The 25360-nt window shown below is 36.4% G+C and overlaps 1 protein-coding gene across 1 annotated transcript in view; it reads left to right on the forward strand.

Moving 5' to 3' along the window:
- The window catches only part of LOC140158707 (MOB-like protein phocein), a 68187-nt gene that overhangs the window by 35487 nt on the left and 7340 nt on the right, over positions 1–25360 (forward strand). Inside the window, 4 exon segments of the mRNA XM_072181893.1 lie at positions 9052–9138; positions 13664–13743; positions 16727–16776; positions 16779–16840. Coding sequence (XP_072037994.1) covers positions 9052–9138; positions 13664–13743; positions 16727–16776; positions 16779–16840 — 279 coding nt within the window.

Genomic DNA, 25360 nt, shown 5'->3' on the forward strand with positions numbered 1-25360 from the left:
AAGCTGCATTACCTCTCAGTGTGCACCTGCATGGCAACTGATTGACACAAGTGTTCTGGTTGGCACACAACTCCCCAGAATTGGTTCCAAGCCTTCCAGGAAGAAGATATGAAAGAGAGGTTTTCAGTCCAGTATGACCATTTATTGAGATTTTTGTCATAAGCTTTGGGCACAACAACTGGATTGTCCCAACAACAAATTCCTTCCAGAGACACTGATTAAGACCATGTGCAGTTGAACGGGCCTTGAAATAGCCACAATATGATGGGCCAATCAGGTTTATGAAGTTGAATCTGAAAATGCACCCTTAAACAATTATGGCAAGTGTTATTTCTATAGCCTAAACAAGTATGGAATTTTCTCACTCCTAAAGCAAGTAAATGATCAATTTTCTTGACTCTGACCCTCCATTACAAGGGATTACAGACTTGATTTCATCACAGATCCTGGAAATTCCAGGATCTGTGATTTCATCCAGTTTTTTTCTCAAAGGACCCTTAATACTTATATTTATTGAGCACTATATTCATGTTAATACGTATGTACAGTGCTTTGATCTTGAAAATGACCATTTTACGTGAATATTTGTTGACAGATGATCCCACTTGTCAATGACCAATGCCCCAGGGTACAGCTCCTTTAATATACTAGTACAAAGTTTGAGAAACATTCTCCTAATCAATACCACTCTCCTGATTGGCAAGTTACATATTCATAGATTACATAATAGCGGGCTGATTCTTGGTAGTTGTAATGCAACCTGAGTGGACTGACAGTCTTCCGGAGGCAGGCATTACGTAAGCAATGTCTGTAATGCGAGTACACCATTTATTTGCTATCAGGAAACATGAATGCCTGCGTGCACCATTGAAACCAAACATGACCCCATTCTTGGGCTTAATTTTGCCTGAAAGTAGATTATTAGACTAGCTAGCTTCCCTATTTAATCAAACACACCACAAGTGCAAGGGCCACAGGTTCTGTGTTTTCAAAAAAAGACGCACGTCTGAGGATATTGTTAGCTTGGTAATGTGATGGTGTCTGAACCGCAGACGTGAAAAATGCCTACAACACATTACCACCTTAAGGAGTGTGATAAGTGGATGCTTTAAGATGTTGCATGCACAAGAGAGAAGTGTCAGCCCACACAATCACCATGGATTCCTTTAGATGTTATATACACCTAATACTGATAGGGTTAAATAAGAGGCATGTGGGTGGCAGAGAAGTGCACTAGAGGGGCAAAGTCAGCTGTTTAAGTACAAGGAAGTGTGTAAAGGTTAGTCTTCTTATGTAGGAAATGAACACAAAAGTGCATTAAGAAATGCTTGTGGCAACAAATGTTGAAGCAACATGTATTACTTAAGTTTACCTTGAAAAAAGGAGTGTTTGGGTTAAATTATGCCTTTGGTTAAGGGATCTAAAATGAGCGTTTATTGCGTTTCGACAGTATTTTTTGTGGGACATGAGAGCACCTCAGACCTATCGAATTGCATTCTGAATACGAGGCATGTCTTTCTGATATCAAATAATTTTCATTTTTTGAAAATCACAATATAATACAAATTTTATGACAAATTATAAAAATTTGATATTTTTCAAATTATTGATATATAACAGTCCTCGAAGTAAATTATATAAATCTAATGACATATTCTTAAAGTGTATGTAGCAGGGAGGAAAAGCCGACGGTCAATTGAAAATTTTGACCTTTCATATTGAAGATATGGATTTTTTCCCAAAAGACCTAATTTTTTTGGTGTTTTGGGAAAAAAATCCATATCTTCAATACTGAAAGGTCAAAATTTTCAATTGATCGTCAGCTTTTCATCCCACCTACATACACTTTAAGTATATATCATCAGATTTATAAAGTTTACTTCGAGTACTGTTAAATATCAAAAATATCAATTTTTAATGATTTGCCATAAAATGTGTATTAAATTGCTAATTTCAAAAAATCAAAATTATTTGATATCAGAATGACATTCTTCGTATTCAGAATGCAATTCTGATATGTCTGATGTGCTCTAATGTCCCACAATAAATACTGTCCAAACGCTCATACCCCAGCCCTTAATGATACTTTTAAAATTCATGAAAGCCGAGAGGGGTGGTTCTTTTATTAGCACATACTATAGTGTTTAAAAATAATGTGTAAATTTTGCCAATACATTGGAACTGTCAAGTTTTGTTGTCATTGCATATTGGTTGAAAAACAAAGTAAGTTAATTGTTATGTATTAAGCAGAGTGAGATGGCAGGAGCTGTATTATTCCAGTTTTAGCACTAGTATTAATACATTGATATTATAGGAAAAGAGTCAAGAGAGCCTGTAATTACATTTATAATTCTACAGGTCTTGCGGGTCTTGAGTTAAGGTCAATAATATATAAAGTTTTTGGCATTTCCTCTTCCTGAGAAAAATCATGCATGGGGAGCAGAAATGACAGTCCTTATGTAAGTCTTCGGATCTCCTTTATAGGAAGGACCAATACCATTCCTCTTGTGTATCAGCTTTATTTATCTCAATATTTTAAGTGTTAATACTACTAGCTCATGGCAGTATGCTCCCCTCTGACTGGCCTTAAGTGAGGCCAAACGGAATAAATGGTTGTCATCCGACACTGGTTGGTCGGATTGTGATAAAATAAATAAAAACTTAAAATGTCTTGATTAAGTTTCATTCCTTATAAAAAACAGTTGATGATCCCAATATTTACCGCTTATTGAAAAATGCACAAAATATAATCAGACTACATTCTGCTAATGATGATGGTGTTACAAGGTCTCATATTTCTGGATAGGCTCTCAGCTACTATGGGCGATTTTCAGGGAGAAGACAAGGTTAAGTGACTGCCAAGTTCCTACCAACATGCATGTCCCTGTGCAAAAAGTGCATTTTTGTTTCTTGCGCTTTACTAGCAACGCACCAGAATGATTTTGCATACACAATATGCAATTTGCGGGTAGAATCTTGTTTTCAGATTACCGTGCATAAAAGGTCAATAGGTTCAAATTTAAACCTGCTTAGTCATGAAGCTCCCATGGCCAAGTGGTTACAGCACAGGTCTCGTAAACATGAGGTCCTGGGTTCGATTGCCAGACAGGATCATTTTTACTTGTCTCATTTATTATTTGCGATGGTGAACCTGTGAAAAATTATTTATTAGATTTAATTCCTGTCGATCAGCCACTGTTTTTTCAATTGATCATGCCTCCATTCTATTACGGTAATTAATTAATTGAATACGAAAAAGGGTTATTTTCTTGTAGCAAAGAAAAAAATTGTTCCCAAATAATCATGAATGCTGATGTCCGATACAGACTGGCACAATATGTCACTTCAATCCTTAAAATCAATTAAAAGGACGTTGATCAGCACTTACACATATCCCCAGGGTTAACGGTTCTTGAACATCACCCTCTTGTAAACTCAGTCAATGAACTTGTACATTGATTCTGCATCTTTGAGTTTTACAAGAGCTCAAAAGTTCCTATGTAATCAAAAAAAATTAAAGCAAAAAGTCAATAGTTACTCATGGAAGACTTCTAACAAAAGGCACTGGTTCCCGTAGTATTCCTCATTCAAACCAATTCAAACCTCAGAGTTACTTGCATGACTTTGTAACAGTCATGGTTGCTCATGCAAGTACTTCCTTTAAAAATCCTAAACAAGGTATAGCAGTCGCTGATAGAATATGCAGCTTATAGAACATCTATTGGCAAAAGCTTTAAGGGCTTGGATAGCGACGTCTTCACATGTGGGATCATCAGACATATCAAATTGCATTTGCATATTTATGAATATTAATGAGTTCATTTGCATATTTTGCCTACATTTCCATTAATCCACTCTCCAGGTTAAACGCAATCACCGATCAACTTCAAACTTGGGTCTTGTGATAGTATTCTTTATATTTTCCAACCTTTGTTGTGGGGGCCACCTTATTTACGAACCGCGTAATTCTAGTGAATACAGAGAATGTCCTTCTGATATAAAATAAAATGGTTTTTGTTTTGTTAATTCGCGATATAATACACATGTTGTGGCAAGTGATTAAAAATTGATATTTTTGTATAAATCTAATTATATGTACTTAAAGTGTATGTAGCTGGGATGAAAAGCCGTCCTTCACATGAAAATTTTGACCTTTCCCCAAACACCACAAAAATGTAGGTCTTTTGGGGAAAAATGTATATCTTCAATATGAAAGGTCAAAATTTTCAATTAGTGGTTGGCTTTTCATCCCAGCTGCATCATTAGATGCATAAAGTTTACATCGAGGACTGTTTAAATATAAACAAGAATTTGGATCAGGTGTATAGTACATGTACTTTGAGCTACTTTGGTCTAACATTCAATATTCATATCTAACCTACTCTGCACTTATTCGACAATAAATAAGTGATATGAGGCTTAATAATGATACCTGCGTCTTGACTCTGGAAAACAATATTTTTTAAAAACCTCATTTTGCATTTAGTTTTTTAAGCCACCTCGGGAGCCACCTACAGGATCTCGTTTTGCATTTAGGTTTTTATTGCGTTGCAAAGTAGCAAAACTTTCTTTTTTTCGTGCCTGAAAAAGGCTATCCCCTCTTACAACCTATCGACAGGTCTGATTTCTATAATGAGGTATCACCGGGTTTGCAAGAGATAATAATACCAAATCTAAACACCATGAAATTTACCACATCACGACCAAGCTCACATTGGGTGCCCATTCCTTTTTAAAGGAATTTTATTAAGTCACCTACTGGGAAACAAATTTGGCTATAACTATGAAGAAAATTGTATCTTATCACAAATAAACAAAATAATTACACAGCTTGCTCTTGCTAGCTTTTGTCAGGGTCAGGGATATGTATGAACACCAATATTATACAGGTTTATAAGCTTTTATAGGCCTACACATGGGTCATTACAAGAGTCAATACACATTAGCTAACATTCAATTAACCCTATAGAGAATAGATAATGGACTTAGTTTTGTGCAATGTAGTAATTTTCTGAAGTAAATCGCTTGCTGCACAGTTATCTATACAGAATGATATGTTTACTTTGTAATCAGGCCTGGCCATGACCCTGCTAGTTTTGATTAACCAATCAGTTATGTGTATTGTCAGCATGTGATGGCTATAAGCCAATTGCAAACATGTTTCTAAAAAGGCTAAAAAATTCCTACTCCTGGACAGACTCTTTTCCGGGTTAGGGCTAATTAGTAAGTTGTCATGTGTGGCAAGATTAGATAAAGGCATACAAACTAGGGTATGAGATATTAGGAATTATTTCCTAGACTCTTAACCACAGGGCTGGTGGGCTAAAATACATATTCATGACACAGGATATGTAAGGGATAAACTGTGCATATGAGATGTGGGGGAAAGTGGCATCATTTCACTGCCGTGAAAAAATATCAAGGTCCCACAAAAAATACTGTGCAAACATTGATATCCGGTACATTAAATATCAAAGTATCAGGTCAAATTAATATGCTGTTGTGAACACTTAGACTTAGCTTGGTGGAATGTTTGATTGCAAAGCCAGAGAAGGCCAAAGGGAAAATGGTTATTTGTTCACACTGCTTGTCTGTGACAGAATAGGTTTGATTTTTCTGTCTCAAAAGAAGTTTTCAGTATATTCACAATTGTGTGTGAAAATATTGCATCCAAAATATAATAATGATAAAATTGGATGCTTAACACCAATTATGTATCATATACTAAATTTTACAATTTTTGTTGTATTGCTCAAAAACATGATATAAGTAATAATTATTGGTCTTGTTATGAGTTTTAAAACATTGGACTTGAATATGTCTCGTGCAATATTACTGTGTCCATTGTGCTTTCTTAAACCTATTATAAATTTATTAACTGAATTAATTGGTTGAACAGATGCCCTCTAAGGGATGGACCCTAATTTCATATCAAAATCTGGTGTTTTTTTCACATATTTTGGTGCAGGATTTTTTGACTGGGGGGCACAAGGCGCCCAAAAAGGTTGACCCAACTTTTTTTAGATGGTTTGAAAAAGTGAAGAGCAAAACAAAAGGACAAAAATCGATAGAGTTCAATTGGGGTCAGTGGCGTGCCGTGGCCGCACCTACCGGGGCTGAAGGAAATTCAATTTTGCTGCCCCTTCCTCAACAGCCTGAAAAGGTTGATTATAAACGCTAGCGCCCTATAAGCAACACATTTTCATGAATTGTTCAAAAAATTTTATACTTATCAAAATTTTCCGCCCTTTTTTCTTACTAAGTCTTTTTGCCGCCCCTTCTTCTTCCAGCGCCTCTTCGTTTGCCACCCCTTCATCTTCCGCCGCCCCTTCGTTTTGGCCGCCCCTGCTTTTACCCCAGGGGGCTGGCGCCCCCAAAGCCCCCTCCCCCAAAATACGTGCATGGGTTTCACACTTTTTTAAACCTCCCAGGGTCCAGAAGCTCATGGATTTTAGGTTTTTTGAAACTCCAGTTCCCCCGAATGACCATTTTCCCTGACCGATAGGTCTAACTGGGGGCCTTTGCGCATGCCACTGCATTCATTTGATAAAGGTCAGGACTTTCAGATGTTATTCACCCCAAATGAGCTCCTTTAGTATTGTATAATTCTCATTAATTTCACTGGAGGGTAAGTTTTAAATATTGCAGCATGGACAGTTTTAGCTATGATTTATACTTTGCAATGACCCAGACACGTCCAAGATGTTGCTGTTGGCATGACTTGCACGTAAGCATCACTTTAAACAATACTCTAAGATTGGAGATTGCCTATACTGTTTGATGCATATGTCGGCAGGTTTTTGCACAAATCCTGTCATCAGCTTGACAACTTAGAACCACCATGGATTTCTTAAGTTACCGTGATACTCGATGGATTAAGACTATAGGAATATCTATACTAATGTACGGATGTAAATAAATAGTGTTCTGGAGATCCTTCCGATATACGTCTATGCATCCAATTTGGTAAACGGAACTTAACACTCAGGCACCCGGCCTTGATTCGTTTTTAGTACCCTCAGTGTTTACTTCAGTTTGGGGGTATAATTGTTTCAGGGTGCGATCAATATTGCTTAACACTTGTAGCTGGTGCGTGGGCTAAAACATGTAGTACATTGTAATGAAAGATTGGCTGGTGAGCATGCATTGGGTATTTAGTACCGCATTGGGTTATCCAGGGATGTTATCTAACAAATACTATAGTAATCAAACTCCCCCCCCCATTTTTTATGGCCTTTTGTCCCGCCAAAAATTGCTTTCCACCCTTGTTTTGGCTTGCCAAAAATGCGGAAAATATATATAGGGCCAATCTGACAAGGACATAAGAATATTGGTCATTATACAGGGTAGCCCCTTCAGTGTATGGCACTGTTATCCTGTGGGCCCTGTTGCATAATTTATGTCACTTGAAGACCAACATCAAGGATGATTTTGAGATATAGCCAATAATAGTATTCAACTTCCTCTGTATTTTATTGTTCTGAGCAACACTAAAATTGCCAAATCTTTGGAACCATAAGTCCTATTATAATGGTGTTTTCAGGAAAATAAAGCTGTGAGAATGGCTCATTTACTGAAATTAAAAACTGAATGTTGATTTTGACCGACATGAAACTCATTTTGCTTGATCGCATCACTTATTGTAGCAATTATCCCCAGGCAAATGTCAAGTGCATGGTAACAGTCTATTTTAAATTCCAAATAAGTGCACATGCATCATTAATAATATTGAGGAGATTATCAGTTTCCTTGGCAACCAAAAAGTACCACCAATGTCATCATCATCATCATGGACATACAACACAGTTTAACAGGATTCAATTTCTATCTGACATGATTTCCAGGATGTATCATTGATTTTTGTGTCATTTGCCTAGCTGTTAGCACCGTGTTTGTTCTTCAAAGTGCATGTTTGTTATGGCACTGGTATTGAGGTTAAATCCACTAAACATCGCAGGTCCATGCTTTTAGGAGCCTGTGTATTTCTTGCAAAGTGAGCATCACCCAAGAAATGTGAATAAAAAAGTTTATGCCACTTTAATAAATTGACCCCATTGACAGCCTCATCCCCATACTGTCCTCCAAGAAAGCACAGTGATATTGTAGGCCTGAGATATTTAATAAATACAATGAACAAACAAGGTGATGGGCGGGTGTTTCAGTATGTACAGTTAACTTCTGATGGCTACTGTAATGCACAACCTTCACCCTTCTAATATCCAAGCATAATCAACTAACTCAAAACTTTAGATATTTAGTATTAGTGTTTGGATGATAGACCTCCATATAAGGATAGAAATATGTGATGTGTCATGTCAAAAGGAGACACTTTTGGGCAGGATTTTAAATGGAGAAATAGCCAAAAATCAGCATAGGGTGATTTTTTCATAATTTGTGTTTGTTGCGCATTTGTGATGTTATTAATGTTAAAAATATTGTATGATAGTTTCAGACTGGAATATAATGGCATCTTGTATTTTTTGAGACATTTTTCAAGCTAATTCCTAATCTCAACATTGTCAATAATATTTTTAAAGGCCGATATCTTAATTTCCAATTTTATAATACCATAACTTACGAACTCAATATCTTCGCTTAGGAATGTCCGATTTCATTGGGGAAAACAGCGTTGTGGAGCAAAATATCTCTTTATTTAAGATTTGTAAAAACCTCAAAATTGATAACCTGCCCAAAAGTGTCTCCTTTTGACATGACACGTCACATTATATGCTATAAAATTAGCCACAAACATTTTAAATGCATCAGTTAGAAACTGCAAGTGTTGGCAAACATTTGAAGTTAACTTAGATCAAAATATGGACAATGGTTTGTGATTGGGATGCTCTGACCAAGCTTGTGAGAATACATCGTAGGCAAAGCAGATTCAATTGTCTTTCAATAATATGTTCACCTATTACACACCATCAATCAAAACCATTTGTGCCATTTAGTTTTAATCTGCTTTTCTTGATAAACTGTTTTTGTAACATTGTGTGTCCTTATTGATTGATAATGTCATATAATTTTTCCTGCTTTCTTTCTTTCTTTCAGGCTGAATGCAGTCCTGATTCCTGCACACAGATGACAGCCACAGAGCAGTGGATATTTCTATGTGCTGCACACAAAACTCCCAAAGAGGTAAAACAATGTAGTGTTTATGTCTATAAGATGTGTGCGTCGTCATGCAACGTCGTTGATTATTATATAAAAGCAAAGGCTAGACATGTTGAGTTTAATTAGTAACCAAGCCAAGGAACAGACTTATGTAATTTGCAGAGGAACAGACTTATATAATTTGCCAAGGAACACACTTATAAGTAATTTGAAAGCAACAGACATAGCCTAGACTTGTTTAGTTTGTGGCATAATCAATCGTAGACTAGACTTGTTCAGCTTGTGGCACGGTACACACAACGCACAACAATGTTTTAAAAACTGCTTTAAAGAAAATGTTCAAAATTTCAATAACATTTTGTGGCAATATTTACTTAAAAAACATTTTATAAACTTTACTTAACCCAACATTTAAATGTATTGTAGCAAAAATTATACCAAAAGCATTTGTGTTTGATAGGCTAAACTTGTTTAGTTTGGCACAAATTCATAGGTTGGACTTATTCACTTTGTGGCATGATCATAGACTAGACTTGTTCAGTTTATGGCATGGTTATAGGCTAGACTTGTTCGGTTTGTGGCCCAGTCATAAGCTAGATTTGTTCAAATCTTAAAAGTTTTTGATTTGTCAAAACCAATTGAAGAAACTTACTTTATTGCTGTCAGTTCCGTCAGTGAACCACTGACTTTTTCTAAGCTTGATGTTGTGATGATCTAACAGCTGATGACTGGTGGTAAGTTATGTTACTTCTGGTAGCGATGTTAGTCTTGCTAGCAGTCTCCAACAGTGGATCAAACATGTGACTTAGATTGTAGATCTCCTCGTCTCTGTTCATCACTCCTCGCCGCCTTCTCCTGATTGATCTGAATTGATTCTTTGATCCATTTTGTTTTTCTATCACTTTCTCTCTCTAAGATTTTTGACTCCCCCAATTGATAATATGATTAGCCCTGGCAACATGGTCACTAATAGCTGAGTTCTTGAAATGGCTCTCGGCAGGGTCTTAGGCAGGATTTGAAATTTTGAGTGTGTAAATTAAGAAAACTGGGTGTGTAGATTTAAGATTTGTGTACAAAGTATAGGCCATGTGGGCAATCATCGGCAATGGGTGTGTATTTACAAATTTGGGTGTGTAAAACACTCCCTACACTGCTGGCTGCCTAAGCCCTTGGCTCTCGGATTCCTTTCTTTTTGACCTTGTGTATTTCTGTTGACTCGCTTTCTCTGTGGACTCTGCCCCCTTCTGTGTTCATCCAAATGTGTGCCGAAAGTTCTTTTTGTTTCACCAACATACATTAGATCGCAACTACCGCAAGGGATTTTGTAAGCACAGTTTGGGGTTTTGACCAGATCTTTTTTGTCTTTCGGGTGGATCACCATTTTTCTGATCGTAGTATGTGGTCTCATGGCTGTTACGATTTGATACATGTTTCTTGAGTGCTCTGCTAACTCTTTCTGACACTTCCTCTACATAAGGTTTACTACCAGACCTACCAGTTTGTCAGGTTTCCGTATAATGAGTGTGTCTATGAATGGAATTTGGTGGTCTTGTTCGTCTTCATATATGAATTTAATGATGGATGTGGTATCAACTTGATTTAGGTGTGCCTTCAGCGTTTCAGCCGTGTCTTTTTGACCATTTTGAGTATGTCATCCACATAGCGTTGCACTCTAGGGGAGCAGTGAGGATTGCTCTAGACACTCCATAAAGATATTAGCTGTGAGGGGACAAACTGGCGAACCCTAAATGGTGCCCCGGCTGGAAAGTGAAGTATGTGTTTGTCAAGACAATTAAACTTCATTAAAGATCTAAGTCACAATCTAAGTCAGCAAGACTAACATCACACCGGAAGTAACATAACTTCCCGCCAGTCATCAGCTGTTGGATCATCACAACAACATCAAGCTTCGAAAAACAGTCAGTGGTTCACTGACGAAACTGTCAGCAAGAAAGTAAGTTTCTTCAAATTGGTTTTGACCAATACTATGATCAGCTAGTAATAGGTGAAAATTATTTGGTTTTTGTTACTGCGCACGTCAATAAACTAACAACTTACGCCTGTGTACATTTACAAAAGCGTGTGTCAGTCAAGTAATATACAAAGCCCAGTTCGCGTACATGTAGGTGTTGCGCCAAGCTGTTTGTACGCTATTCTATGTCAATCCATAATGTTATGAGTCCTGCCAATTACGACCAGAGTATAGTCATAGGTTAGACATATTAAGATGAGACAGACTATATCAAAGTATCAAGAACTTCAGTATCTTCAATATCGATATGTTTATGCTGCTGTACATGTATGTCAGTTGTACACTCAGTGATGAAAGTGCTTGAACTTTTGTTTTAGATACCAGCGAAAAATTGCAACAACAACAAATAACCTGTTGTTGGGGTGTGATGATATAATTTGTACCCAGATTCGTTTCTTGCAGATATTTGTTGATATTGTACTCAAAAGAAAAACCTGTGAGAGTAATAAGTTGAATATTCATAGAAATTTGATTTGAAAAAAAAACCATGGTTTTTGATCGGAAGATATAAGAGAAACAGATGAAAGTTTGACAAATAATAGATACCATCTGATAACAAGCTATCATAAGAACAAAACATTTTAAAGACTTTTGGTAGAAATCATTTGAACTCACCACGTATGTTCCAAATCTAATTCAGAAGACACTGATTGTATTTTCCTATATCAATCAGATAGTGTCAAGGCTTTAGAATCATTTAATTTCTAGCCAATAGCGAAAAGTCTCACCGCAAATTATTGCAGTTGTGGGCGCACTAAAACAACCTAGGGATATGCAGTCTTTACCGTCCTGTGAAAATATTGAGATGCTCTACATTATCGATGCTTTTTCTTCATCCCGATATCAATATTCTATATTTAAGCACTGTTGCAACAGCCTTTGGAGAATACATGATCATTTTTTTCTTACATCAGAACACATAGGGAATTAAAGATGTGTTATTTACCCGTATTTGGAACTGTCTGGAGTCTACCAGTCTGTTAGCTGGTCTATGACTTGATGCAGACTTCCTTTTACTAAAAGAAAAATAAAATGTATGGTATTCCACCCAAGGGAGTCAAGGTAGTTACGAATGTTGTATACCACAATTTCCGGAACCACTGGGCCATGCTTTTGGCAACAAGGTGTACAAAAATGTTGACAAATCTACAATGTAAACAAGCATCTCTTACACAAGAAAGCATCTCTTACACAAGACATAATCACAGGCTTGGTTGTGCCTTTCATGCGTAGTTATTACATCGATGGATATTTGTTTGCGGGTGACTAAAAAATCAGCCAACCAGCATGTCAATGTACTTCTTATATCCTTTCCACTAATTAGTGTCCTTTCCCTTCTAAGTGTATAAGGTGAACAGAAAGCTGTTCATGTACATAATCAATTAATCGAATGTATACAATATGAGCATGTAAAGCATTTGTTTAGGTTCGTCTGGATGAATATCAGAATATGTGACCATCCACCACAAAGTGGTAGTACAATAAAGTTGGCTCTAAGTCATTTTCTGTTTATTGCAGATTTTGAAAGAAGTCACTTTCAGCTTTAAAATGACACCACAACCAGCTTCATCAGACATCCGAAAGTGAAGTTATGGTTCATCAAAGGTCAAATTCCTAATATATTTTACATAGAAATCCATATACTGTTTTTGATTTATCTCAAAATGGAAAATGCCGACTTTACGACCAGTTTGTGGTGGATGGGCACATATGGTTAAATAGGAATCAATATTTCTCTATTTTTTTATTTTATGTTTTTTCAATTTGTTTTAACAAACCATGAAAACCGGATTACAAGTTGCTGGGGGACTTGGGTCAAGTTTTACTTCCTGTATTTTATATTTGATAGTATGAATTCCTATCCAACAAAACTGTTAATATAGGACCTTGGGGAATCACATATTTTTAATTTTGAAAGTTGTTTTCCACCAGATTCATAGAGTGTCTCAACCAAATCCCAAATGCTGGCATCGTCAGTATTGATTTATAAAAAAGGGAAAAAAAATTACTAAAAGGTTACAATTTATTATTCACAAAGAGCAAAGTTGTAATACTGAATTAGTATGGAATGCACACAAAACAAATGGATGTTTACTATCTCAATATTATGCTTGTTCATACATATGCTGCAGTAAATACAAATATTATACCTTTGATATTTGTCAATATGGTATTATAATTTATTTGTATTTTGAAAAAGTACCAACCATGAATAACCCTAACATTTGGATTTACGCTGAGAAGCTCTTCAAATTCATTAAAAAATACTGCAAAAAAACTGATGGTGTTTTTGGCGGGAAATGTTGTTCTTGGATCCCATGGTAAGCATGGCTCGAAAAAGTGGGGAATTTGGGAAGCTCCTTCCCAAATGAAGGGAAATTGTGTCTTTTTTGTACATAAAAACATGCTATAAATTGTGGGAAATTTAGCTTGCTTCCCGGGAATTCACATCTTTTAAGCCCTGATGCTAAGCTTGATTCATGATTGTGATACAGTTTTCTGTGTGTTTCATTACAGTGTCCTGCTATTGACTACACAAGACATACTTTAGATGGAGCAGCTTGTTTACTTAATAGTAATAAATACTTCCCAAGCAGGTAAGGAATCCGGGAACAGAGTCAAATTCAATTTTTGTCAAAAAGAGTTTCATCCCGACTTATTTCTTGGAATAGATGACGATTTCATGCTATTTTGCGAGAATCAAAACCATCTGAGTCGCTTCACTCACTGTATGATTCAATGAAAGAAATTGATTCAAATGTTACGAGAATCATTACGAGAATCGATATTAGTGATTCTCGTCGAATCTGAGGCCCTGAAAGTTTGGTAATTATGTTAGCAACTCCAGAATTCTATTCCCTGTTAGACAGGTGACTTATAATTTCTCAGTAATGCGCTGATCCAGCTGTTTCGAGCCGAAATTCTCATTGTGCAGGTATTCAGTTCTCAACAGTAGATCATTATTCATACATTAAAGGCCCATTCAGTGATTTGCTCATCCGGACGATCGTAAAAATCATCAAAATTCAGATTTTGATACCTTTGTAATTGGCTTAGATGTGCTAACATAGCCTGCTTGTGTTTCGTAATGATGCGGCGTCCTCCAAGATCTACACAGTTTCCGTACGCGACGCTCTTCCGGTCTTGGCCAGTCGGAAATACAGGGTTCGAGATCGAAAGAAGCTCACTCTCCACTACCAACACGCGTTGCGTATTGTTTCTACTACTTATTACATCAGTAGCTACTATTTTAAACAAAATACACAATTTTAACTGTTTTTCATATTTGAATTGACCGTTAGTTTGCCTCGGTGACCTTTAACATGTTTAATTGCTTATTTTGTTTTCTACTACAAAAATTAAGCGTCTGTTTTAAATCAATTTAGACTCTACTTCCCCCGTGTTAGAAACACTGGACTAGGAAGTTTTTCCAGTCGATTGGTGGCGCACTGTACAAAAATCTCGATTTTCTCGAGTCTATCTGAGTTGAAGTAGAAAACCTTTCTAAAACTTCTGTTTTTTGACTAATTTGTCGATGTATTCAGGGGAAAAGTGGTTTAATGAAATTCTGTAGACTTATTCTTTATTTCTAAGCAACTCTGACACATTTCCATTTTTTTTAATGTTCCTGTGAAATCACTGAAAGGGCCTTTAAATCTTGCCCTGCGGGGCCCTTTTATATTGGAACTCACTTGGAGTGTTTAGTTGTCGTATGAGACTCTCCGGCCTCGGGCCTGCGGCCTTGATCTTTATTCTTGATGGTGGAGACAACGGTCACACTAGCTTTCTTGCCATGATTTAGAGAATACATGCCCACATCATGGTGGATTATTTCAGTGCCCCTCTTTCTGACCAAAGTACCTCTTGTCTACACCTTGTGAAACATGAAGCACTTGCGGAATAAAACATTTTGTGGGAAAACAGGTGTATCAGCGCAATACTTAATTATTATTTAAATAATTGTAATAAGAGGACAATGCACAGATAAATTTGCACATGGTATCTTGCCAACATGACTGACTATAATGCGGTTAGCAGATCTATAATCAATTTATTTTTTGGTTTGGTAAATTTGAATTAATTCTTTGTATTTGAATGCAATTTTCTGTATTTCAAATAACTTGCAGCTGCATGCAAACAAATATAGATGGTCAGAATTCATAATTGCTCTAAAGTAAACAGCATCAATTGGAAAAGTAAAGCTTTCATGGATTTTTAGATGTATATATACTTGTTTTATGTCAATTGAATTCCAAGTGGCAATTACAAGCTATTGACTCTTTCAGATCACGCTTATCTTTCCATTTCAACTTAAAGAAAGAAAAATAAAGAAGGAAAAGCACTTACCTGTTTGATAAGATATCTGAAGTGGCAAACTTGGGATGTGTGTCTACCAAGATGGCAATGCACTACAGTGTGTCTCGTCTCAAGTTGAGAGTAATGCCATGTTGGACTTCACAAGGTCACAGTGGCAGATTCGAATTGTGCATGATAACCTATTCCATGGAGCGTTTACACATGTGTAGAAGGACGATTTGTCTGTATCGTTGGCAATGCAACTGCGTAACGCACTGATTGGAATCCGCCACTCACGAAATCCAACATGTTATTACTCTCAACTTGATATGAGAGACTATTACAAGGGTGAAACTAGCTTCGGGCCCAGCATGCTTCTGCCCCTTCCTCAATATCATCTTCCTTCCAGCAGTGCTGATAATTTCACATATTGAATTTTTAGAAGGTAACATTTAATTTTAGAGTTTTCCAATTTTGATCATTTTGAGTCATAGTGAAAATCAAGAAGTGTGGGTTAATTTAAAGTGCCAACAATTTTCTTGGAAAGACATGATTTTTGTTAGTAATTTCTAAAATAAATTATAACTTCAGGGGCGCTGTCCCCTACCCCTGGTGAGTACCTTGAGTTATGCGCATAGCACAAGGGAGTTCCAAGTTGGTGCAATCTTCCATGTTTTCCTCTTTTTTCCCTTTAATAGGCCCACTCACACCTGTGATATAGGGATGCTCACTAGACCTGGGCAAATGAGAAATACACTGGAGTATGTAATGCAGCCCTCAAATTAACCCACATCACCCAAGGCATTTTGCTGTGGGTGCCCATCCCCACTGCCGTAATGCCCTCAAAATATGTCCTTTACCCAAGGCAGTCACTTGCCGTGCCCTCTAAGGAAGTAGCCGTCGGTGCCCCAGCCATGCCCCTTCATTATAAAATCATCTATCAGACTGTTTGTGTGTGTTTTCTTCACTTTTGAGAAATTGCCTTGGTGTCCTTCTCAAATTTTCAACAGTTGCCATGATACCCTCTTGAAATATTACAAACTGCCGTGCTGCCTTGCCTTTTCAGTGAAAATCCAAGGCAAATTATCGACTTGCCCTAAAACAGTTGCAGTGCCCCTTCAGATCCTTAATTCGAGGACTGATGTAATGCCACTCATTGCAATAGGAATAATCCAGTGGGGTAGGGCCAAAAAGGTCGAATCGTCACCATTCTATTCTCACATCAAGCTCAAAATGTTTTGTAACATCAAAATGATTCAACTCTAATTTTGTGTTGGTTTACAGGGTTAGCATAAAGGAATCATCAGTAGCTAAGCTAGGATCCGTGTGCCGCAGGGATATACCGTGATATTTTCACACGCCTATTTCCACCACCGACAATTGTTTGATGACTATGAGGTACGGTACAGTAAAATTAAATAGATTTGATGTGTGATATAAAGTCAATGTGACGTTTGTTGGAGTCAATGACACAATGTCATATGTCTCTTTAATTGTCTGTGTCTAGGATAGGCCTTATATTAAATATGTCTGTACACACCAGGAGCTAAATTGAGCTCCTGGACCCATAGTTTGTAGTGTAAAATATTGGACACACCAGGAATCAAAACTGGGCAACCATGAGGTAAGAAAGGCCTGGGTGCCTGCTTAATATAAGCATTGGTCTAGGATTGATTTAAAGGGGCATTTCGTGATCCACAGCCTCATCCCCCTCTTTCTAAAAAAAGTTGAGATTTTTATATCACTGGAAACCTCTGGCTACATAATGTTTATGTACAAAATATTTCTTGCAGATTAATTCGTTTTGCAAAGATATCGTGAAATTTGAATTTCGTTCTGGTGCACCAGAACGAAATTACAACGTATTGTCTATGGAGCAGTGTAATACACATAATCATGCATAACTCGCAAACGCAAAAATCGGAATCAACTGAAATTTTGGGAATAAGCTTTTTCGTAGATATCTACTGAAAAATGCCATAAAAAGAGGATGCTAGGATCACGAAATACTCCTTTAACTTACCCCAGTTCTAATGTAATGTTCAGGTCAGGTCGGGAGGGGGTGTCATTTCATTTTGCATGCTTCATTGTCATAAAGTTATACTGTAAGTCTTGTATACCAGGGGTGGAGTACTCACATAAATAAAGTAGAGGTGGCTACGCCAGCATGAAAAGTTATGATAAGTAGGTTCCAAGTAGAGTTTCTTCCACTGATTCACATATACAAGGTACACAGGGATGTGCCGCTCTAATCGGTCACTTTTTTGCAAGAAAACCTTAAACATGGGTCCCGATTTGACGATAAATCCCTAAACGTGGGTCCCGGTTTGCAAAAAAAAAATATGGTCAAACACTGTTAAATCAGCCATTTTTTAGATCAAAAATCAAACATGGGTCATGATTTGAGAAATAAAATTGTATTATCTCAAGCACTTTTATTTCAGTTTCAGTTAAAGGTGACTTGAAATTGAATGCAAACATTTAATGGGTCATTGTGAGCTCAGGACATGACAAGATTTTTTAAGGAAGATGTTCAAGATGGGCATGTGACACAATTCTGCGATGGGGTCGGGACCTGGGAGTGTTTTGACTTCAAATGAGGTTGTGTTCAAAAAGGCTGGGAACCCCCTGTCATGGATTAGGCTCATTAAATTTGTAGAAATGTAGCTTTGACTGAGTATTGTCTGGTCTTTGTGTATCAAATACATGTGATCCAATCTGATAGTGATAAAGTTGAAATTTGAGTTGCTTGTGATTATAGATTTGTTCTAAAAATAAACTTTCATATGTTGAAAACCACAGTATCAGTAGAGTATCAAGTTTCTAAGGTACAAGTACAATCATTACGTGACTGACCAAGTTGTAATGTTTTCTATTGTTTGCCATCTTATTTTAGACTGATTGGAGTGTATAATAGTGGGTCAAGGATACTGTTGTTTTGTTTGTACTTTTATTAATCAGGACAAGTCCTTCCTTGTTGGATTTTGGGTATTGAGAGCAGACAACACATTAGACTAAAAAAACAAGGTGGCCTACACTTTATGGCAGAGAAAATCGGCACAATATTTTGAGAGCGCACACAGTGTAATCATAGTCCAGTCTTGTTCACTGACTTGACCGTCTGACAATCATAACAACAAATTGATAATCTGATTGGCCGTTTATACATCAAAGCGTTGGAAAGTTTAAAGAAAATTGTAGATATTTCATAGAATGCATTTATTTCATATTGTTTGTAAGGGAGCACAGGGAGCACAGTGGCTGAGCGGAACAGGCTTCGACTCATTATCGGAAAGTTGCGGGTTCGAGCCCCTGCTACCCCATCGTATTTGTGCCTGTGAGTAAGGCACTTAATCTCGATTACTCCTCTCCACCCAGGTGTATAAATGGGTACTGGCATTCTTAAATGCTGGGAAGGTAACAAACTCGCTGTGGAGGAGGTGTAGCGATCCCCCTATGGAGTAGTCTGGCTCAATCGCCAATGAAAGACAGATGGGCACTCTGATCACTGTTTATGCAGGATCGTCTCCTTTACCTTTAACTTTATGGCTTGTAAACAAAATGTAAAGATGACAAGTGTTTTGAAGAATGTTGTCATTAATTTTTTGTCTGGAAATGTAATTCTTTCTGGAAAGCCAAATCCGGCAAAAATGCTTGCTTTTTTCAGCCTTTTATAGGTCAGTTTTTATGCTAATTATAGTGCAAATATTTGTGTACATCAGATATTCCCAAAAGATTCATAGCACTTAAGAAATTGATGTAAAATAGGACGGTAGACAGAGATGTGCATTTCATGATCTAGGGGAAATCCCTTTTTGAAAAGCTAATGATGAATGCCTTGATGTACCAGGTACAACTCAGTGTGTGAAAAAGATAACACATAGGAGATTTTAAATTAGTTAAAGCCAGATGGTAAAATTTGCTCAAACCGTTGAAGTCAAACAGGCCTGTTTTCAAAATTGTAATTTTAACACAGTTGCAAAAGTACATTGATAAGGATAAAAAAAAAGAAGATGTTTGCTTGCCTTCAACCTACCGACCCCAATTTTGGAAATCAGAAAAAAGTTTTTTTTTCTATTTACTGTACAAAAGACTACTGACCCTATTTTTGGAAATTACTGAAAAAGTTTTTTTTTCTCCAAATTTTTGCATTCTGAAGATGTAAAAAAAAAAAAAAAATGCATACAAACAATAGAGTTTGCTAGTAATTAAAAAAAAAAAAGAAAAAATCCCCACCGACCGACCCAATTGTTAAAATTCACTTGAGGGCAAGCAAACAATTTTTTTTCTTGGCCTAAATTAAATACCATGTGAAATAGAAATCCAAGGTTCTGTAATTGTAACAACATTGGGATAAAAAATTTGGGCTCATGAGGTGAAAATAGCCAACCATTCCAAATGCTGAACCAGCTTCTTATATTTCAGCTCATTACTTTGGCTCAAAATCCCTGTGCATTTTGATATTGAAAACTTAATATTATAAACTTATGTTACTTAGGCCCTAATTGTCAGAAATTGTACATTATTGCTTTAATTTGTGAAAAAAAATGATGAATTGAAAAGAGACACCAGCATGGTCTACTTTAGGCATATATGAGTCACATGAAGTGAAAGACCTGTATTTTATATTGTATTCTATTCTATTGACTGAGTAAAACTGTCTGAGTGCTGCACTCAAGAACCTGCTAGTTGCTGTTAGGCATTCATCACTGTGATTAAAACGTGATTGCTGGCTGTCTAGGAATTGTCTATGTTACATTATTGTTTTTAATGTTCATGCCTTAGGCCTAATGATTTCAGATGTTAGACTTGAAAATAACATGTCTCAAGTGGGTTCTTGAATAATGTATGTAGTTTAATTAACTCATTTTTCTGGCTGAAAAAACAAATTGGAAGTAGGCAATGCTGGAAAAAATACTTCTTTTTGTTACATATTATTTGTTGGGTTTATCTGCAGAATGGGCTATAGATTTAGCAAAATGGCCTTGTAGGTATCTATTTACATTGAATACAGTGACAAACTGAGTAAAATGTCCTGGTGTGGCACGATTTTTGGCTAATATCGTCCATATATCTTGAGCCAACCAGGACAAATGACCCCCACACCGATATTACAGCCTAGAATCTGTGGTGTAATAATGTACATGTTTAGTGTAAAACCATGGTGTATCAACTTGCAGTCAACTATATAACTTTGCCGGAGGGAAGAAGGGAGGGAGATATGTGGTACCAGTTGCCTCGCAAAATTGCTTACAAAATGAACTTATTATCAAGCTGTATCTGTTGTAATTCATTGCTGGAAGCCATCATAGAACCAAGGACAAGATATTTGAAGTTGGTAACATGACTGATGCACCCATACACTTGGAAGTAGTGGCTGCCATTTGCAGTTGATAATGCACTGTTTTAGACACATTGGTACACCCCCCCTTTTTGTAGGACGAGGGGTAAGGAGTGCAAGGATGGAACCAGACATGCAGCCTGCCATGCCAATCTGTGTCTGCTTTATTTGGTGTTCAACAACTCCTCCTATACCTTTGTACAAGAGCCAACCATTGTTAATCTGTGATGAATCCACACTTTTATTTACTTCGCTCAGGCTAAAGCTGCCCTCATGAAATAAACCATGCAGATGATGCGGCCGCATCGTTGTTATACGGTGATGAACAACGGTGAAACATGATTGAATAGTAATTACACAGACCTATTTAAAGGGGCATTTTGTGATCCACAGCCTCATCCCCCACTTTTCTCAAAAAAAGTTGAGATTTTTATATCACTGGAAACCTCTGGCTACATAATGTTTATGTACAAAATATTTCTTGCAGATTAATTCGCTTTTGCAAAGATATCGTGAAATTTGAATTTCGTTCTGGTGCACCAGAACGAAATTACAACGCATTGTCTATGGAGCAGTGTAATACACATAATCATGCATAACTCGGAAACGCAATATCGGAATCAACTGAAATTTTGGAAATAAGCTTTTTTCGTGGATATATGTACTGAAAAATGTCATAAAAAGAGGATGCTAGGATCACGAAATACTCCTTTAAGGTCAAGACTGTTCAGGGTTCTAGGCATTTACAGTGCCCATTTGGGTTAAATGTGCTCACATTTAATTGTCACCAGTCTCAAGTACCGATTTAAGATATTGGGCTTGGTATATACTTATTATTATGTGACCCAAAAACTTTGCCAAAATATTATTCTAATCTTAGAAAATACGGTAAAATTTTAAGCATTGCTCCAATGCTCCATTGATTGGTTTTGTTACATGGTCTTTTTTTTTCTTCAAATGTCTCAGTAACTTCATATTAATAGTACTTACTATGAAAAACTAATTTTGATAAAGGTTACGCTCTATGGTAATTATTTTCTGATGATACAGCCTGACACCAACCTCGCTACCAAAATGGGAATTTTATATAAGCTATGGGTGGGACGCTGATAACAATCTTGGCCTAATAAAAATACCTGTATGTATTTATCAGATGTCAAGTAATCCAACTGTTAATAAACTTTGATTAGGTTTTGAAATAAAGTGCTTTTTGAAATGAGAATGAAATTGGTATAAAATCCAGACACGGTGCAAACAAGAAATGTCTCCTAGTATTGCCATGAAATCTCAAGTAATGTGCCAATTATTCACTTGATGAAACAACATGTTTTAAATGCTGTGTCATTTTAATGGAACTATTTAACCTAATTAGTGCCCTCCCCCTAATTAGTGAACTGTAAGCATTTAATAGGGCATTATTGGACATAGAATTGTTTGCTAAATCACAGCAAACCATCTTGAGATTGAGTATCAATGGTTGTGGTATTTGCTAATAGGTCATTGTTTAACTATCACTGCGAATTTACTGAATTACATGTGATTTACAGAGCGTTTTTTTAGAAAAAATGTCCATGTTGACTTTTAGAACTTAGTCTTTAAAAGTGCATTTCGTGATCCACAGCCTCATCCCCCCACTTTTCTCAAAAAAGTTGAGATTTTTATATCACTGGAAACCTCTGGCTACATAATGTTTATGTACAAAATATTTCTTGCAGATTAATTAAAAGATATCGTGAAATTTGAATATCGTTCTGGTGCACCAGAACGAAATTACAACGCATTGTCTATGGAGCAGTGTAATGTATACACATAATCATGCATAACTAGCGAACACAAAATCGGAATCAACTGAAATTTTGGGAATAGGTTTTTTTCATGGATATCTAATGAAAAATGACATAATATAAATAGAGGATGCTAGGATCACGAAATACTCCTTTAATAAGCGCCCCTTGAAAAGACTTTGATAAGTGTGTGAGCGTTAATTAGGTCAAATATGCTACTTTATTTATGATGTCAACTTACAAGTGCAAGGTTAGCTGCAAAAGTTTGTAGATTCCATTTAATCTTTTAAAATAACTTAAAACTTGAACAAGAATATTCCCCAGTAGCACAGCAGTAGCAGTAGCAGTTGTGTCCAAATACCGTCAGTTTGTCTTGACTTTTTTTTTCTTTCTGGATGATGCTAAATGACGCTAACCCTAAAAATCACAAAAAAAAAAAAAAATCATTAAAAACTCTGAAACATGTTTGGAAACATATTTTTTAAACATTTTCAATCTGTGCCAATCTGTGTCTGCTTTATTTGGTGTTCAACAACTCCTCCTATACCTTTGTACAAGAGCCAACCATTGTTAATCTGTGATGAATCCACACTTTTATTTACTTCGCTCAGGCTAAAGCTGCCCTCATGAAAATAAACCATGCAGATGATGCGGCACGCATCGTTGTTATACGGTGATGAACAACGGTGAAACATGATTGAATAGTAATTACACAGACCTATTTAAAGGGGCATTTTGTGATCCACAGCCTCATCCCCCACTTTTCTCAAAAAAAGTTGAGATTTTTATATCACTGGAAACCTCTGGCTACATAATGTTTATGTACAAAATATTTCTTGCAGATTAATTCGTTTTGCAAAGATATCGTGAAATTTGAATTTCGTTCTGGTGCACCAGAACGAAATTACAACGCATTGTCTATGGAGCAGTGTAATACACATAATCATGCATAACTCGGAAACGCAATATCGGAATCAACTGAAATTTTGGAAATAAGCTTTTTTCGTGGATATATGTACTGAAAAATGTCATAAAAAGAGGATGCTAGGATCACGAAATACTCCTTTAAGGTCAAGACTGTTCAGGGTTCTAGGCATTTACAGTGCCCATTTGGGTTAAATGTGCTCACATTTAATTGTCACCAGTCTCAAGTACCGATTTAAGATATTGGGCTTGGTATATACTTATTATTATGTGACCCAAAAACTTTGCCAAAATATTATTCTAATCTTAGAAAATACGGTAAATTTTAAGCATTGCTCCAATGCTCCATTGATTGGTTTTGTTACATGGTCCTTTTTTTTCTTCAAATGTCTCAGTAACTTCATATTAATAGTACTTACTATGAAAAACTAATTTTGATAAAGGTTACGCTCTATGGTAATTATTTTCTGATGATACAGCCTGACACCAACCTCGCTACCAAAATGGGAATTTTATATAAGCTATGGGTGGGGCGCTGATAACAATCTTGGCCTAATAAAAATACCTGTATGTATTTATCAGATGTCAAGTAATCCAACTGTTAATAAACTTTGATTAGGTTTTGAAATAAAGTGCTTTTGAAATGAGAATGAAATTGGTATAAAATCCAGACACGGTGCAAACAAGAAATGTCTCCTAGTATTGCCATGAAATCTCAAGTAATGTGCCAATTATTCACTTGATGAAACAACATGTTTTAAATGCTGTGTCATTTTAATGGAACTATTTAACCTAATTAGTGCCCCTCCCCTAATTAGTGAACTGTAAGCATTTAATAGGGCATTATTGGACATAGAATTGTTTGCTAAATCACAGCAAACCATCTTGAGATTGAGTATCAATGGTTGTGGTATTTGCTAATAGGTCATTGTTTAACTATCACTGCGAATATACTGAATTACATGTGATTTACAGAGCGTTTTTTAGAAAAAATGTCCATGTTGACTTTTAGAACTTAGTCTTTAAAAGTGCATTTCGTGATCCACAGCCTCATCCCCCCACTTTTCTCAAAAAAGTTGAGATTTTTATATCACTGGAAACCTCTGGCTACATAATGTTTATGTACAAAATATTTCTTGCAGATTAATTAAAAGATATCGTGAAATTTGAATATCGTTCTGGTGCACCAGAACGAAATTACAACGCATTGTCTATGGAGCAGTGTAATGTATACACATAATCATGCATAACTAGCGAACACAAAATCGGAATCAACTGAAATTTTGGGAATAGGTTTTTTCATGGATATCTAATGAAAATGACATAATATAAATAGAGGATGCTAGGATCACGAAATACTCCTTTAATAAGCGCCCCTTGAAAAGACTTTGATAAGTGTGTGAGCGTTAATTAGGTCAAATATGCTACTTTATTTATGATGTCAACTTACAAGTGCAAGGTTAGCTGCAAAAGTTTGTAGATTCCATTTAATCTTTTAAAATAACTTAAAACTTGAACAAGAATATTCCCCAGTAGCACAGCAGTAGCAGTAGCAGTTGTGTCCAAATACCGTCAGTTTGTCTTGACTTTTTTTTTCTTTCTGGATGATGCTAAATGACGCTAACCCTAAAAATCACAAAAAACTTGAAAAATCATTAAAAACTCTGAAACATGTTTGGAAACATATTTTTTAAACATTTTCAATCTGTGCCAATCTGTGTCTGCTTTATTTGGTGTTCAACAACTCCTCCTATACCTTTGTACAAGAGCCAACCATTGTTAATCTGTGATGAATCCACACTTTTATTTACTTCGCTCAGGCTAAAGCTGCCCTCGCGAAATAAACCATGCAGATGACGCGGCCGCATC

Source organism: Amphiura filiformis, chromosome 8 (genome assembly GCF_039555335.1).
Source record: "Amphiura filiformis chromosome 8, Afil_fr2py, whole genome shotgun sequence".
NCBI classification, from domain to species: Eukaryota; Metazoa; Echinodermata; class Ophiuroidea; order Amphilepidida; family Amphiuridae; genus Amphiura; species Amphiura filiformis.